General features: G+C 43.6%; 1 protein-coding gene across 1 annotated transcript; it reads left to right on the plus strand.

Annotated features, from left to right (window-relative positions):
- The first annotated feature begins 12,311 nt into the window (after window positions 1-12,311).
- On the plus strand, window positions 12,312-13,861 carry LOC124672664 (AAA-ATPase At3g50940-like). Its single transcript, XM_047208857.1, has 2 exons — window positions 12,312-13,278; window positions 13,425-13,861. Exons 1-2 carry the CDS (start codon window positions 12,312-12,314, stop codon window positions 13,859-13,861), a joined length of 1,404 nt encoding a protein of 467 aa, XP_047064813.1.

A 13,861-nucleotide genomic window follows, 5' to 3' on the forward strand; every position in this document is an offset into this window, starting at 1 on the left:
ACAGTCCGTAAAGATGGATTTTATTAGGCCACCAGACTTGCTCAAACGAAAATGCTCAAATTGAATGAAAGTTGCGTACATATCTGAGGATCACTCACGTAAATTGGCATAATTTTCTGAGTTACCTACGAGAGAATTAGACCCAGATTCGTGACAGCAAAGAATTCTGTTTCTGCGCAGTAATCCAAATCTAGTACTTACTTTTCTATCAAAGACTTTACTTGGCACAACAAAACATAAAACTAAGATAAGGAGAGGTTGCTACAGTAGTAAACAACTTCCAAGACACAAAATAAAAACAAAGTACTGTAGGTAAAAACATGGGTTGTCTCCCATAAGCGCTTTTCTTTAACGCCTTTCAGCTAGGTGCAGAAAGTGTAACTCAAGTATTATCGAAGGGTGGTGCACCTACAGCGGGGTTTGAAGTTTTCTCAACCATGCAAAGTATATTGGATACATAAGTTTCAGCGTCTCCCTTTTCATTAGTCTTGGGCTTGCTACTCTCATCAAACAAATTTTCAGGAACAAGCCAAGCATAGTTATGTTCTAGTGCATCATTCATAGCTAGGAGTTTACATGGTATTGGTGCTTTGATCTCCCCTCCATCATTAACATTATTAGTGTACTTTATCCTATCCATATCCATTTTTTCAAGGAGACTAACAAAATTAGTATGAGAACCAAGCATATTGAATTTAGCGAAGACCTTTCTAGCTTCTCTTGCTAGACCACCAAATTCTCTAAGAAGGGTTTCTAAAACAAAATCTTTCTTTTCCCCCTCTTCCAAATCACCAAGTGTAAGAAACATGTGTTGGATTATAGGATTGAGATTAACAAATTTAGTTTCCAACGAGCGAACTAAAGCGAGCAGCGAGCAATTTCATAAGTGGGAGCAAGGTCTACCAAGTGTCTATCTTCAAAATCTTCAATGGTACTAACATGGGTGAAAAATTCTTCTATATTGTTCCTCCCAATTATAGACCCTTGTCCTACCGGTATGTTCTTTGCGGTAAAATCAAAAGGAAACATGATGAATCAAGTAAAGTAAATGCGAGTAAACTAATTTTTTTGTGTTTTCGATATAGCAAACAAGACAGTAAATAAAGTAAAGCTAGCAACTAATTTTTTTTTGTGTTTTGATATAATGCAGCAAACAAAGTAGTAAATAAAATAAAGCAAGACAAAAACAAAGTAAAGAGATTGAGAAGTGGAGACTCCCCTTGCAGCGTGTCTTGATCTCCCCGGCAACGGCGCCGGAAAATATGCTTGATGGTGTGTATTTCACACGTTCGTTGGGCAACCCCAAGAGGAAGGTATGATGCGCACAGCAGCAAGTTTTCCCTCAGAAAGAAACCAAGGTTTATCGAACCAGGAGGAGCCAAGAAGCACGTTGAAGGTTGATGGCGGCGGGATGTAGTGCGGCGCAACACCGGAGATTCCGGCGCCAACGTGGAACCTGCACAACACAACCAAAGTACTTTGCCCCAACGAAACGGTGAGGTTGTCAATCTCACCGGCTTGCTGTAACAAAGGATTAACCGTATTGTGTGGAAGATGATTGTTTGCGGAGAAAACGAGTAAAACAAGTATTGCGACAGATTTGTATTTCGAGTATTAAAGAATGGACCGGGGTCCACAGTTCACTAGAGGTGTCTCTCCCATAAGATAAAAGCATGTTGGGTGAACAAATTACGGTCGGGCAATTGACAAATAGAGAGGGCATAACAATGCACATACATGACATGATAAGTATAGTGAGATTTAATTGGGCATTATGACAAAGTACATAGACCGCCATCCAAGCTGCATCTATGCCTAAAAAGTCCACCTTCGAGGTTATCATCCGAACCCCTTCCGGTATTAAGTTGCAAAGCAACGGACAATTGCATTAAGTATGGTGCGTAATGTAATCAACAACTACATCCTCGGACATAGCGCCAATGTTTTATCCCTAGTGGCAACGAGCACAACACAACCTTAGAACTTTACGTCACCGTCCCGGTGTCAATGCGGGCATGAACCCACTATCGAGCATAAGTACTCCCTCTTGGAGTTAAAAGTAAAAACTTGGCCGAGCCTCTACTAGTAACGGAGAGCATGCAAGATCATAAACAACACATGTATAATAACTTGATAATTAACATGACATAGTATTCTCTATCCATCGGATCCCGACAAACACAACATATAGAATTACGGATAGATGATCTTGATCATGTTAGGCAGCTCACAAGATCCGACAATGATAGCACAATGGGGAGAAGACAACCATCTAGCTACTGCTATGGACCCATAGTCCAGGGGTAGACTACTCACTCATCACTCCGGAGGCGACCATGGCGGTGTAGAGTCCTCCGGGAGATGATTCCCCTCTCCGGCGGGGTGCCGGAGGCGATCTCCTGGATCCCCCGAGATGGGATCGGCGGTGACGGCGTCTGCGGAAGGTTTTCCGTATCGTGGCTCTCGGTGCTCGGGGGTTTTGTCACGGAGGCTTTAAGTAGGCGGAAGGGCAAGTCAAGAGGCGGCACGGGGGGCCCACACCATAGGCCGGCGCGGCCAGGGGTGGGGCCGCGCCGCCCTAGGGTTTGGCCACCCCGTGGCCCCTCTTCGTCTCGTCTTCGGACTTACGGAAGCTTCGTGGAAAAATAGGCCCCTGGGCTTTGATTTCGTCCAATTCCGAGAATATTTCCTTACTAGGATTTCTGAAACCAAAAACAGCAGAAAACGACAAGCGGCACTTCGGCATCTTGTTAATAGGTTAGTTCCAGAAAATGCACAAATATGACATAAAGTGTGCATAAAACATGTAGGTATCATCAATAATATGGCATAGAACATAAGAAATTATCGATACGTCGGAGACGTATCATCGTCGACCATTTCTTCTCTTCTTTGCATGGTTAAACGCGTCTAGTTCATATCTATCTAATGCGTCTGGTCTCGCCTCATGCAGTTCTTTGTGGACGTCGATCTCATCTCGGCACCCCGCATGCCACCTCCTCCGTGCCATCGCTGTAGAGCTCCGTTTAAAAATCTAATCCTACCCGTGTATTGCCCCTTGTATCAGCGTCATGGCCCCACTTGTCATTTGATATACCGAAGCCCCACTCGTTCGCGTTTTGGTCGGGGATACGGCGATGCTTACGGTCAAACAAAGATGGATGGTCCGACGTGTCTTTGCGGGCTCTACGTGGCCCCACTAGTCGGAAGATAACGGTCAACCGTCGGGCAACCGGCCGTTACATCACGTGTGATGGTTTAAGACAAACGCTTGGGTAAAACTGAGGAAAAACTAAGGAGCTGGGGAAAACTGAGCACAACTAAGGACCCGAGGGCACGAAAATAGAGATCCCTTAAAGATACATATGTGATATGATCAAGAATAAGAAATGAAGATGGAGTTCTTATGTGAAACTCAATATTAGCCATGCTCTATCTTAAGTGAGTATGTGAAGATACAAGGTTGAGTTGGGCAAGTTCAAGATGAGCATCTTGAGTGAATCACATGCTTGAAGCTTGCCGTCCATTTGGTGATAATGGACATGTGAAGATGTGCATCAATGGAGCTTTCCCATCATAGTGCATGGGGGAGCATTTGTGAGTCTTCACAAAGCAACATTGATCAAGTGAGGCATTCCGGCTTGAGTGAAGCTTGAAGAGTTATCATCAAGATCGATCGGGATACGCAAGGCAAAGGTATGGCCTTGCTAGGTTTTCCTTTTACCGGTCTCAAGGTGGATGTTGGGAGACCGGATTATAGGATAGATAGCCGCACTATTAAGAGGGGCCTTCGGTTGGGTAACTTGATCACATCGTCTTAGGGAGCTCAATCCTTTGCATACTTTGCATATCCTTATTGCTTCTTGGTGTTTCTATGTGTAAGGTTATTGAGCTTGTTTCTAGCTTTACAACAAGCCCAAGTTCACCGAAAACGGAGTTCGCATGCATCTTCTATTGCGTTTTCAAGGTTGGGTGATTTTGTCGGTTATTCATGATATAAGGTTCTACCTTTTATATTCATGATAAAATCCCCTCCTACAGATTCTTGTGTTTGCACTTTCCATAGGATAGCATTTGTTCTTATCTCTCAAACAAAATTGGTTTCATTCAAATCGGAGTTCGGGAGCATTTGTTATTAAAGAAAAAGTAAAAGAAGAAAAAGAAAAGAAAAAGGGAAAAGAAAAGGGGAGGGGCCAGCCGGCCGACCGGCCCAGACACCGGCCCACCCGGTCCGCAACCGGGCGCCAACCGGGCGGGATCCCGTGGGCCTGGCGGCTTCCTCCGGCCCAGGCGCCGGTTACCTACCGGGCCGCTCGGCTGCCACCCCGGCCCAGCCGGATGCCCCACAGGACCGCGCGCCCCTTGCCTGTATGCCGCCCAGGGGCTTCCGCCGCCCCGCCCGGCCAGTGGGCCGGCCCGACCGGGCGCCCAGCTGGGCTGGTCAGCGCCATTTCCGGTCGGCCGGCCTGGCAACCGGCTGGGGCACTTTTTGGGCCCGTTTTTCCTGCAGTTTTCTTGTCCTTTTCCCCCCAACGGTTTTATTTGCTCCTAGCTATAAATAGACCCTTCTTCCACCTTGAGCTAAACAGTTCTTCCCCTTTCTTCACCTCCATTGTTGCTCTTGGAAGAACTTGCTCTCCCCCTTGATTCCTCCCATACTTCTTGCTAATTCTTGAGGGATCTAAGAGAGGAGATCTAGATCTACACTTCCACCAATCCATTTCTCCTCTAAGTGAGGGGAACTCTTGGGATCTAGATCTTGGAGTCTTTTATTGACTTTCCCCATTGTTCTTCCTCTCCAATCTCATCCTAGCATTTGTTGTTTGGGTGGAATTTGAGAGTGAAGGATTTGAACACCTCTAGTGTTCTTGCTTTGCATCATTGCATAGTGTTGAGCTCTCCACCACGATTAGTTCGAGTGAGAGACCGTGAGCTTGTTACTCTTGGAGGGAGACCTCCTAGTTGGCTTGGTGGTTGGTGCCCCGGTGATCTCTTCGTGGAAGATTGTGAAGGGGCCCGGGCTTCTCCTTCGTGGAGCTTGTGAAGTGGTTGTGGAGCTTGCCATCTCCGGAGCGGAGGAAAAGCTAACCATAAGGAAAGGGCCATTATCCTTCGTGGGTGTGGTTCGGAGAATAGGATGAGCCTTCGTGGCGCGGGGAATCCTTCGTGGGACCTTCACTCCTCCAAACGTGACGTACGTTCTTGCAAAGGAAGGGAACACGAGAATACATCCTCGTCTCCGCGTGCCTCGGTTATTTCTATACCCAAGCTCTCTTTCCTTGTGATAGCCATCGTGCTTGAAGTACATATATCTTGCTATCACTTGTGCTATATATATCTTGTGCCTATCTTGCTTAGCTCTAGTTGCTATTGTTACACTTAGTTGAGCTTAGCATATTTAGGGTTTGTGCTTGTAAACTTAACGATAGTTTAATACCGCATTCTTACAAGAAAAAACCGCAAGAGTTTTTTTAATTGCCTATTCACCCCCCCTTTAGGCGACATCTCGATCTTTCATTTATCTGAATGATGTATCTGATTTTTTTAATAGGAAATGATTCTCTTCATGATAGGGATCCATGAACTTTTTTTTGAAAGGATTACGGTAGGGGAAGCCCCTACAGTGATTTTGTTTCTACATAATAAGAACCCAAATTCGATTCGATTTTCACTCTTGGTGATGAAGTATACCACCTCGCATGCCATAAAAAATACAATTATCGATTCAGTATATGCCAGGGAATACTTGGCCTCTATTGAAAAGCATTTAAAAGTTTGCTTACCTGTCTAAAACGGGCTTTAAGAGGTTTTGCTATGAGGACAATAAATAATCAAACACTATAAGACATTTTTTTTATTCATATCATGTTTTTTTTCTTTGTAATGAATCATTTTGTGTTAGTCTCACCATGTAGTTAGAAAAATTATGTCCTCGATGAATGTTTCTTTTGTAATATTGATGTGTGCTATGACACAACTAATGATGTTAGAGAAATGAATAATGAGACCTCGTCGAAATTGTGTTCACGTTTACCACATTTCGTGGGAAAAAATTGATTGTCTGATTAAATATGGGATATGATATTTACTTTTCTTACACTACAATGATGAATGTGTTAATTTTTCTGTAGGATGGAATAAACGAGAAGTATTACTTGGAGAGTGAATGAAAACACACTAATGTTCTAACGCCCTTTAATTTTTAATTAGTCCTTAAGAACATTATGAGACACACATGCTGAAGTGGCAAGTTTGCTAGTAAAATATTGTTATGATGTAGCATGTGGCTTATGATTGTATTTTTGACCAACCTCTTTTATAATCATGTGTCACACTTCACTCCAGTGACAAGTTTGTTGAAATCATGTGGCTTATGCTTGTACTTTTGACCAACATTGTTTATAATCATGTGACACACTTTCGTAAGTTCTTTTCCATCTTCTTCCCAATGATGTTGTGGTTTAGAACTAAAATGCATGTTATCAAAATTTTGGAAGTGTGTTCTCCAAAATGAAATGATCATTGGAAACGCAGAGTTAATACACATAAATCTTAAGGAGAACTCAATTAGATCTTTGTTCATATGTATCAGGTAAATTGATAGTTATGCAATCCCTAACGCAACATTTGTGTTAGGTTTCAGAAAAAATTGTACGATAAGTAATGTGTGTGAACATTTATCTTGTTGGCATTTGGCCATATAGGATGAATATTATGAGCTTTAATGATGTATGCAACTTAAAAGAATTTTCTGAATGTGTTAAATAATGGTAGGCTATAAGTGGCTCTACAAAATCAAATGTAACTCTGAGAAATATTTGAAAGATTCAAACAAAGAATGTTACAATAGTACCGCAAGACATTGGGGATTAAGCTTCATTGCTTTATATAGATTGAATATCGTTGGCTAAACAAGATATTTCAATCTTCTAATTATGATATGAAGGATCTTGGTAATACCTCGTACTTTGATTATATTGAGGTTCGCCAAGATATATGACCAATCCAAAATGAGTATATATTCTATTATGATGGCATACCACTACAACATGTTTGATAATCACTGACGAAATGGGTTTGACATTGAGAGATTCATTACCGAATGTCAATCCTCGTGACGGTTTCGCATTTTCGTGTGAGTTGTTTGCATCCGGCCCGCTTGCGCCTCAAAATTGTGAACCCCAACCTCTAAACGTAAACATATTTCCCAAGATTATTATCACCGGCGATGGGGCGCGAAACATACCCCTCATGGAGGGAAACGCATCACAATATCCGAGCTTCTGGCCGTTCGGCATATATGGACCCACCCATTGTGCGTATATGTTTGCGTAGTTTTCTCTCAAGCGCATGTTCCTGAATTTGGATCCATGCGCCCGCATAAGAGTTCAGGACCTGTCGCACAGGGACCGCATGTCAGGTGGAGACAAATCATTTTGTACACACGTGTACATGCCCTACAGTCAGGCCCGCATGTGAGGTACTGATGTGAAGTTTATGCATGAGTTTGGCCGTTCAGACTGCATGTCAGGTTGTGAAGAGGCCCAATATTGTTAGTATGCCCAACCCAGACTCCACATGTCAATTGCGGCGCCAATTCTTGTACGTACATGTGATTCCACATGTCTACTAGCCTTCAAATTTGCCCCCGCTTCCTCGCATGTCAACACTTACCTACCTCTTCATCGGGTTGTATCGAAGCTTAGACCAGCTGCCAACGAAGAAGAAAAATATTATCCAACTAGTACTGTGAATCACATATTACTAAAGTTAAGGGTGATAAAGGTGGATATTTCAGTGGCCAAGGAACCATATAAATTAATATGATAATATTGGTTCCTTATTTTTCAATTGCCAGAAGCAACATATGTATTCAAATATGAACAACCCTATTTATGATCGGGATAATATTTAAATGTGCAGAAAGTCTAGAAACGGACCAATGAAAAGTCACCATTATGTTTTGCACTAGATGCAAGGAATCAATGTTTACACTCTCATGAATAAGAATTTGGTAATCTTGATATCCTGGGTTATTCGGACATTGTTTTCGCGAGGTGTGTGCATATTGAGGTTTCCAAATCATGTTAAATACTCACCCTCGCACGTGGATCTATATCATGGAAATTTTCAAAATGAAATCGATGGCATGAATAAGGATGCAAACTGGTATGTGGCAATGTTAAGAGGCTATGCGGCAGGTTGTATGTCAAAATGATGTTTTTCCAAAATTAAGGTGGTAGACGACATTTTAAACCACTTAGTGCATTATGTACACACAATTTTCTATGCGAGTAACAACAAATCAAATTGTGTTGCTTAAATCACTGACAATATGTTTCATGCTATGAAAGATATAATCCTTGATCAAAATTTTGATGGTATAACTATGTTTTATGAATCCGTTATTTAAGGCTTGCCACCCATATTTATGATTATGTTGCCAGCATGGGTTTGTGGAAAGCCATTCGATCATGAAAATGATGACCCGGCCTTGAATAAACCAACTCCCATAAAGTATGACGTTGTCCATTTTGTTATAGAATGGTGTACTATAGATAAAGAGGTTCGATGACATTTAATTGGTCATTGTAACACTATTTTGGGTGTGTTATTTCTAGATTAGGATGTTTGTTAGGGAGAATGTGGAATATGATATCGGCTAACAAGCCAAGAGAAATAGGATTGTGCCCCACCACAACTCTCACATATGCACCCTGATCGGAGGCGTATAGTGCAAGCCAGTGACTTGGTTTTGGTCCATGGTCCTTTACCAACACAATATAAAGGAGGATGTTAAGCCCCACATGGGACAAACACACATATAAGAAAAACCCCAAACACCTAACTACCGGTCTTAAAAGGGTGGTCAATGGATTATAAAACCATCTACCACCGCAAGCCTCCCGGGCAGTGCCAATGACATCCATGGAATTCCTACACAGCTACAACACCTTTGCCTCTTCTACCTTGACAACTCCATCCCTTGATATTGTTAACTCCGAGCAGGCGACTATGTCCACCTCAATTACACATAAGTTCATCTCCTAATATCTTATAATTAAGGTGCTCTAATGCATGATCAACTTAGGTTAATGTTCCCCTAATGACGAGTTAAGTCTAACACCTTGATGTGCCAACCAGCTCTTGTTGTGTTGTTGCCAAGGCACGTCATAAATGTATGAAGTTTTTTTTGAGGGAAAAGAACTTGATGTTAATATATTTCCTTAGTGTTCATGAGAATTGGTCACGACGATGGTGAAATAGTGGTAATTTTTTTGGCAAGCCAGGTTGTGATCTTTTAAATTTGAGCTACCAACGACGAATGGTGATATGCCGACTACTCGGATCAATTAATAATCTTGGCGATAATTCTGCGATCTGGATTTTCATGTGTGGATCACTAGCATGAGCGTGGGTAATGTAGATGCAATTAGTTTCCAGACAGCCTAAAACCAACTTAATTATCTGCCAGATAATTTTTATGTGAAATTCATGTATACAGCTGAATGAACATTTGTGGTTCAAAATCGATTTCCTAGGTCTAATAGAAAATGGCTCGTGTTGTCCATATTCAATTAAAAAGATAGAACAAGATCTGATTACAAGCTAGAGATGAACTAGCTGGCATAGATAAAGGAATATAGAAGACTGGTAAAGAAAAATAGACACATGCCTCGAACTCACTACTGGCCAGATTCAGGCGTCATGCCTTGCGAGTTCTAAGTTCAGGGTTCAAATCGCCGAACCACAACGAGTTTAGGTTTAAAATATACCTTTTCCTTTTCAGAGATTATTTTTTGAAGTCTAAGTGTTTTCACTAATATAGTTATTAGAATCATGATTCTACTATACGATTCTACGATTTTACGATCTAACTTGAGTAGACCGATTGTACAATTTTACTAAATAGAATCTATGATTTTATGATTCCGCAAGTTAAGATTCTGCAGTTTACTCTACCATAGAGTGATGGTGTTCTTGCACCTGCACACGATGTTCTTGCTCCGACGGAGTCCTTGTTTTCTCTTCCTTCCTATTTTTTAGCAGTGTGCATTCTTCATGATTAGATTTGCTATGAGCATTATGTTATTACGGGGCTGAATGTAATTGATACCATCTTAATATAATATATTTACTTATAAAAAAAGAGAAACAACAAGAGAAGAACATTTTGTCAGTGACCCAAATTTCTTTCTCCTCTCCCAAAGCTGCCTTTTAAAAATCCGGTGGAGATGCTCTCGTGCACAACAGTGAACTTTACTTGAGCAGTGCACACAAGATTTGGCCAGTGATATTTATGTGCACGATCTTTTTTGTTGGTTGCAAGGATTAAATCGTGCTAGGCATTGAGAAACGGGCAGAGAGACAGAGAGATGGCGTGTAGCGTGCTCCCCATGGCTCCAAAACGCGACAAGACACGAAGAAAAGAAAAGCCAGCAGAGCTTTTATTTTGGCAGAATCAATCTGCCACCACAGATGCTCTTCTGTTGCGCAGCTAGTAGACTGGAAGCCGGCAGGCTAGAGCTGATACAAGATGACATGAACTCGATGCTTTTCAGCTCCTGCTTTGCAGGCGAAAACTCGCGCGGGCACGGCACCGCGTGCTCACCGACAAGACCAATCACGAAAATGGAACTCTGAATCCTGCGGGCTGCTCGGCCATCGTCTGAATTGATTCCTATTCTCCGACTCTTTTTTGAACCGCTACCATTGCGAACGCACTGTAAATTAAGTTTCTATTGTTACCTGCTATGATACAGTATCATAGTACCACACCCATCTTTCACCTTATTAATTGGTGCGCTACATCAGATTTTTGCCAACATGTTATGCATGATACTACTTATGATACTCTTATTGGGGCTAGTCTCATGTAGTTTCTTTTTTAAGAACATGTCCTAGGTGCTACTGACCATGGTTTTTTTTTTTAAAAAAAAATATAGGATGGCCAAGGTTCATAGGTCACCGATAATGTACCGTCCTAGTTCCACCCAAATGTGTCACACTAAATCTAGGCCAAATGCCGCCTAAATTTTGTTGGTTCATTGAATCTGTGACAACTAATTTGGATAGCGAGAAATTTTCCCAAACATTTTTTTATATATGAAAATTTCCATATTATTCAAACAATATAAACCAAAAAATATGTGAAAGTTTGGAACAATTTAGATCATTCGTTAAAAATACTAACTCTCTTCGACCCATATTACTTATCACAGATTCAGTATAAAGTATCATTTTTGAGATTTTCAGCTAAAATTTGGTAAATTTCCAAACTTTTCAAAAAAGGAGATAATCTGGTAATGAAAAATGAGTAATCTTGAAATTTTTGAAAGAATTGGCCTTCTTGATAAAATGTTGAGTCACTTTTTGTGAGATTCAGACAAATCTAATGAACTTTTTGAACCTTTTAGAAAAACTTGAAAAAAGCTATCGGTTGTTGCTCCCCGGTTGTGAGATTTGTTACTCCCTCCGTTCCTAGATATAAGCTATATAATTTTTTGAGAAAAAGTCAGAATATAAGGTATATTGCATTGCGTCAATTATATGTACAATATTTTTAGAAATTTGATTACGTTTTCTTATCTTATGCAAAATTTTCTATTAGCTCATATTAATTGCCTAGGGTTAATCCCCTCTAAACATGATGTAAGTTTTCCAAAATTTGCATTCTTTGATTTCCGTGCCAGAGATTATATGGCTTATAATTAAGAACGGAGGGAGTATTAAGCAGCTTATTTTTTTTACATGTACATCTCCACAATATATGTGCGTACACCAAGTTTCGAGAAGAACTGATATTTTTTGTGGTCTATTAAAAAAAGAGAAAATCTATGTTGTGACAAGCCTTATTTTAAGCACCGAATTTTGTCTTTTTTACACACGCCATAAGACAAGTCGAATTTTCATGAAACAACTCTGTAGATGTGTACCACGTGAAGTGTACGTGCGAGTTTTTTGTTTCAATTTTTTTGATGTTTCAAAATATACCTAAAATGCATTTCGAAATAAAGGGATCATATGATCCCATGCGCCAAAACACCACTCCCCAGTTATAGCGAGTATTTTAGTGGTTTGTGAAAAACAGTTAAAGTGAGTTTTTTATGCAACTAGAGCAGCAGCAGAACGAAAGAATAGTCGCAAATTTCACCCGTGTACTCAACAGTAGTGAGTGTGAGAAGACAAATAGCCTCTCGTCTCGGTGCTCTCTCGGCAGAACAGAAGAAGCAACACGCGCGCTCTAGGAGCGCCAACCACCTCTACTCTGCACTACCTTGTCTTCGCTTGGCTGCTCGAGCTCGGAAGCAATGGATCGTCCGTCCGCGGCTGCGTCGCCGTCCTACGCCAAGCTGGCTGACACGTACAAGAAGGCGGCGGCCACGGCGGCCTCGGTGACTGCGTACGCCGTGCTTGCGCGCGGCATGGCGCATGAGCTCCTGCCTCACGACCTGCGCGCCGTGCTCAGCTGGGGCGCCTCGCTCGTCCGCGCGCGGCTCGAGCTCCCGCCCGCCGAGCGCCGTACCGTCGTCGTCAGGCGCCTCGAAGGAGGCGGCGTGAACTGCGTCAAGTTCAACACCTTCTACGACGACGTGCAGGCGTACCTCGCCACCAGGATCGACCCATGGTCCATGAGCCGGATCTGCCTCAGCGGCCGCGGCTCCAGGAAGGTCATGTCCATGGACGGCGGCGACTCCATGACGGACGTCTTCGAGGGCGTCCACTTCAGGTGGAAGTCTGTCGCGCAGGATGGCCGGCACACGCCAGACTCGCTGGAGCTCAGCTTCGACGCAGAGTACACGGACATGGCGCTCGGCAGGTACGTTCCCTCGATCACGGCCGTGTTGGAGCAGGCGCGGTGCCGGGACTGCCCGCTCAAGATCTTCATGAACGAGGGCATTTCGTGGCGCGGGATCAGCCACCAGCACCCGGCCACCTTCGACACGCTCGCCATGGACCCGCCCACCAAGCAGGCAGTCGTTGCCGACCTGGACAGGTTCCTGAAGCGGAAGGAGTACTACCGGAGGATCGGCAAGGCGTGGAAGCGCGGTTACCTTCTCTACGGCCCGCCCGGCACCGGCAAGTCCAGCTTGGTGGCCGCCGTGGCCAACCACCTCCGCTTCAACCTCTACGATCTCGACCTCTCCCAGGTGTGCTACAACGGGGCGCTGCAGCAGCTGCTCATCGGCATGCCCAACAAGTCCATCCTCGTCATAGAGGACATCGACTGCTGCTTCAGCGCCACATCCAGGACGCCGGCGCGTGCCCAGGATGGCAAGAAGCCAGCACGTACCCAGGACGGTGATAAGCCGGCAGGTACCCAGGACGGCGATGATGCTGACGATGACCCCGACGGCTGCTCAAGCAGGGTACGTTGCATAGGATTAGAGAACCGTTTGTCTTGATTCTTACACAGATCTTCTCCGTTTCTGATCATTCTACCTCTGAACATAACGCTCATGCTCATGCTCTGCAGCAGCAGAACATAACGCTGTCGGGCTTGCTCAACTTCATCGACGGGCTATGGTCGACGAGCGGCGAGGAGCGCATCATCATCTTCACCACCAACTACAAGGACCGCCTCGACCCGGCGCTGCTGCGGCCGGGGCGCATGGACATGCACATCTACATGGGCTTCTGCTGCTGGGAAGCCTTCAAGACGCTCGCCCGGAACTACTTCCTCGTCGACGACCACGCGCTGTTCCAGGAGATACAGGGACTGCTTGCCGAAGTGGAGGTGACGCCGGCCGAGGTGTCGGAGATGCTGCTGCGGGACGAGGACGTCGACGTCGCGCTCCAGGGGCTCGTGGAGTTTCTCACGGAGAAGAAGCGGGGAGAGAAAGATGCAGGGGAGGCATGA

The sequence above is a fragment of the Lolium rigidum genome, chromosome 7 (genome assembly GCF_022539505.1).
Source record: "Lolium rigidum isolate FL_2022 chromosome 7, APGP_CSIRO_Lrig_0.1, whole genome shotgun sequence".
NCBI lineage: Eukaryota > Viridiplantae > Streptophyta > Magnoliopsida > Poales > Poaceae > Lolium > Lolium rigidum.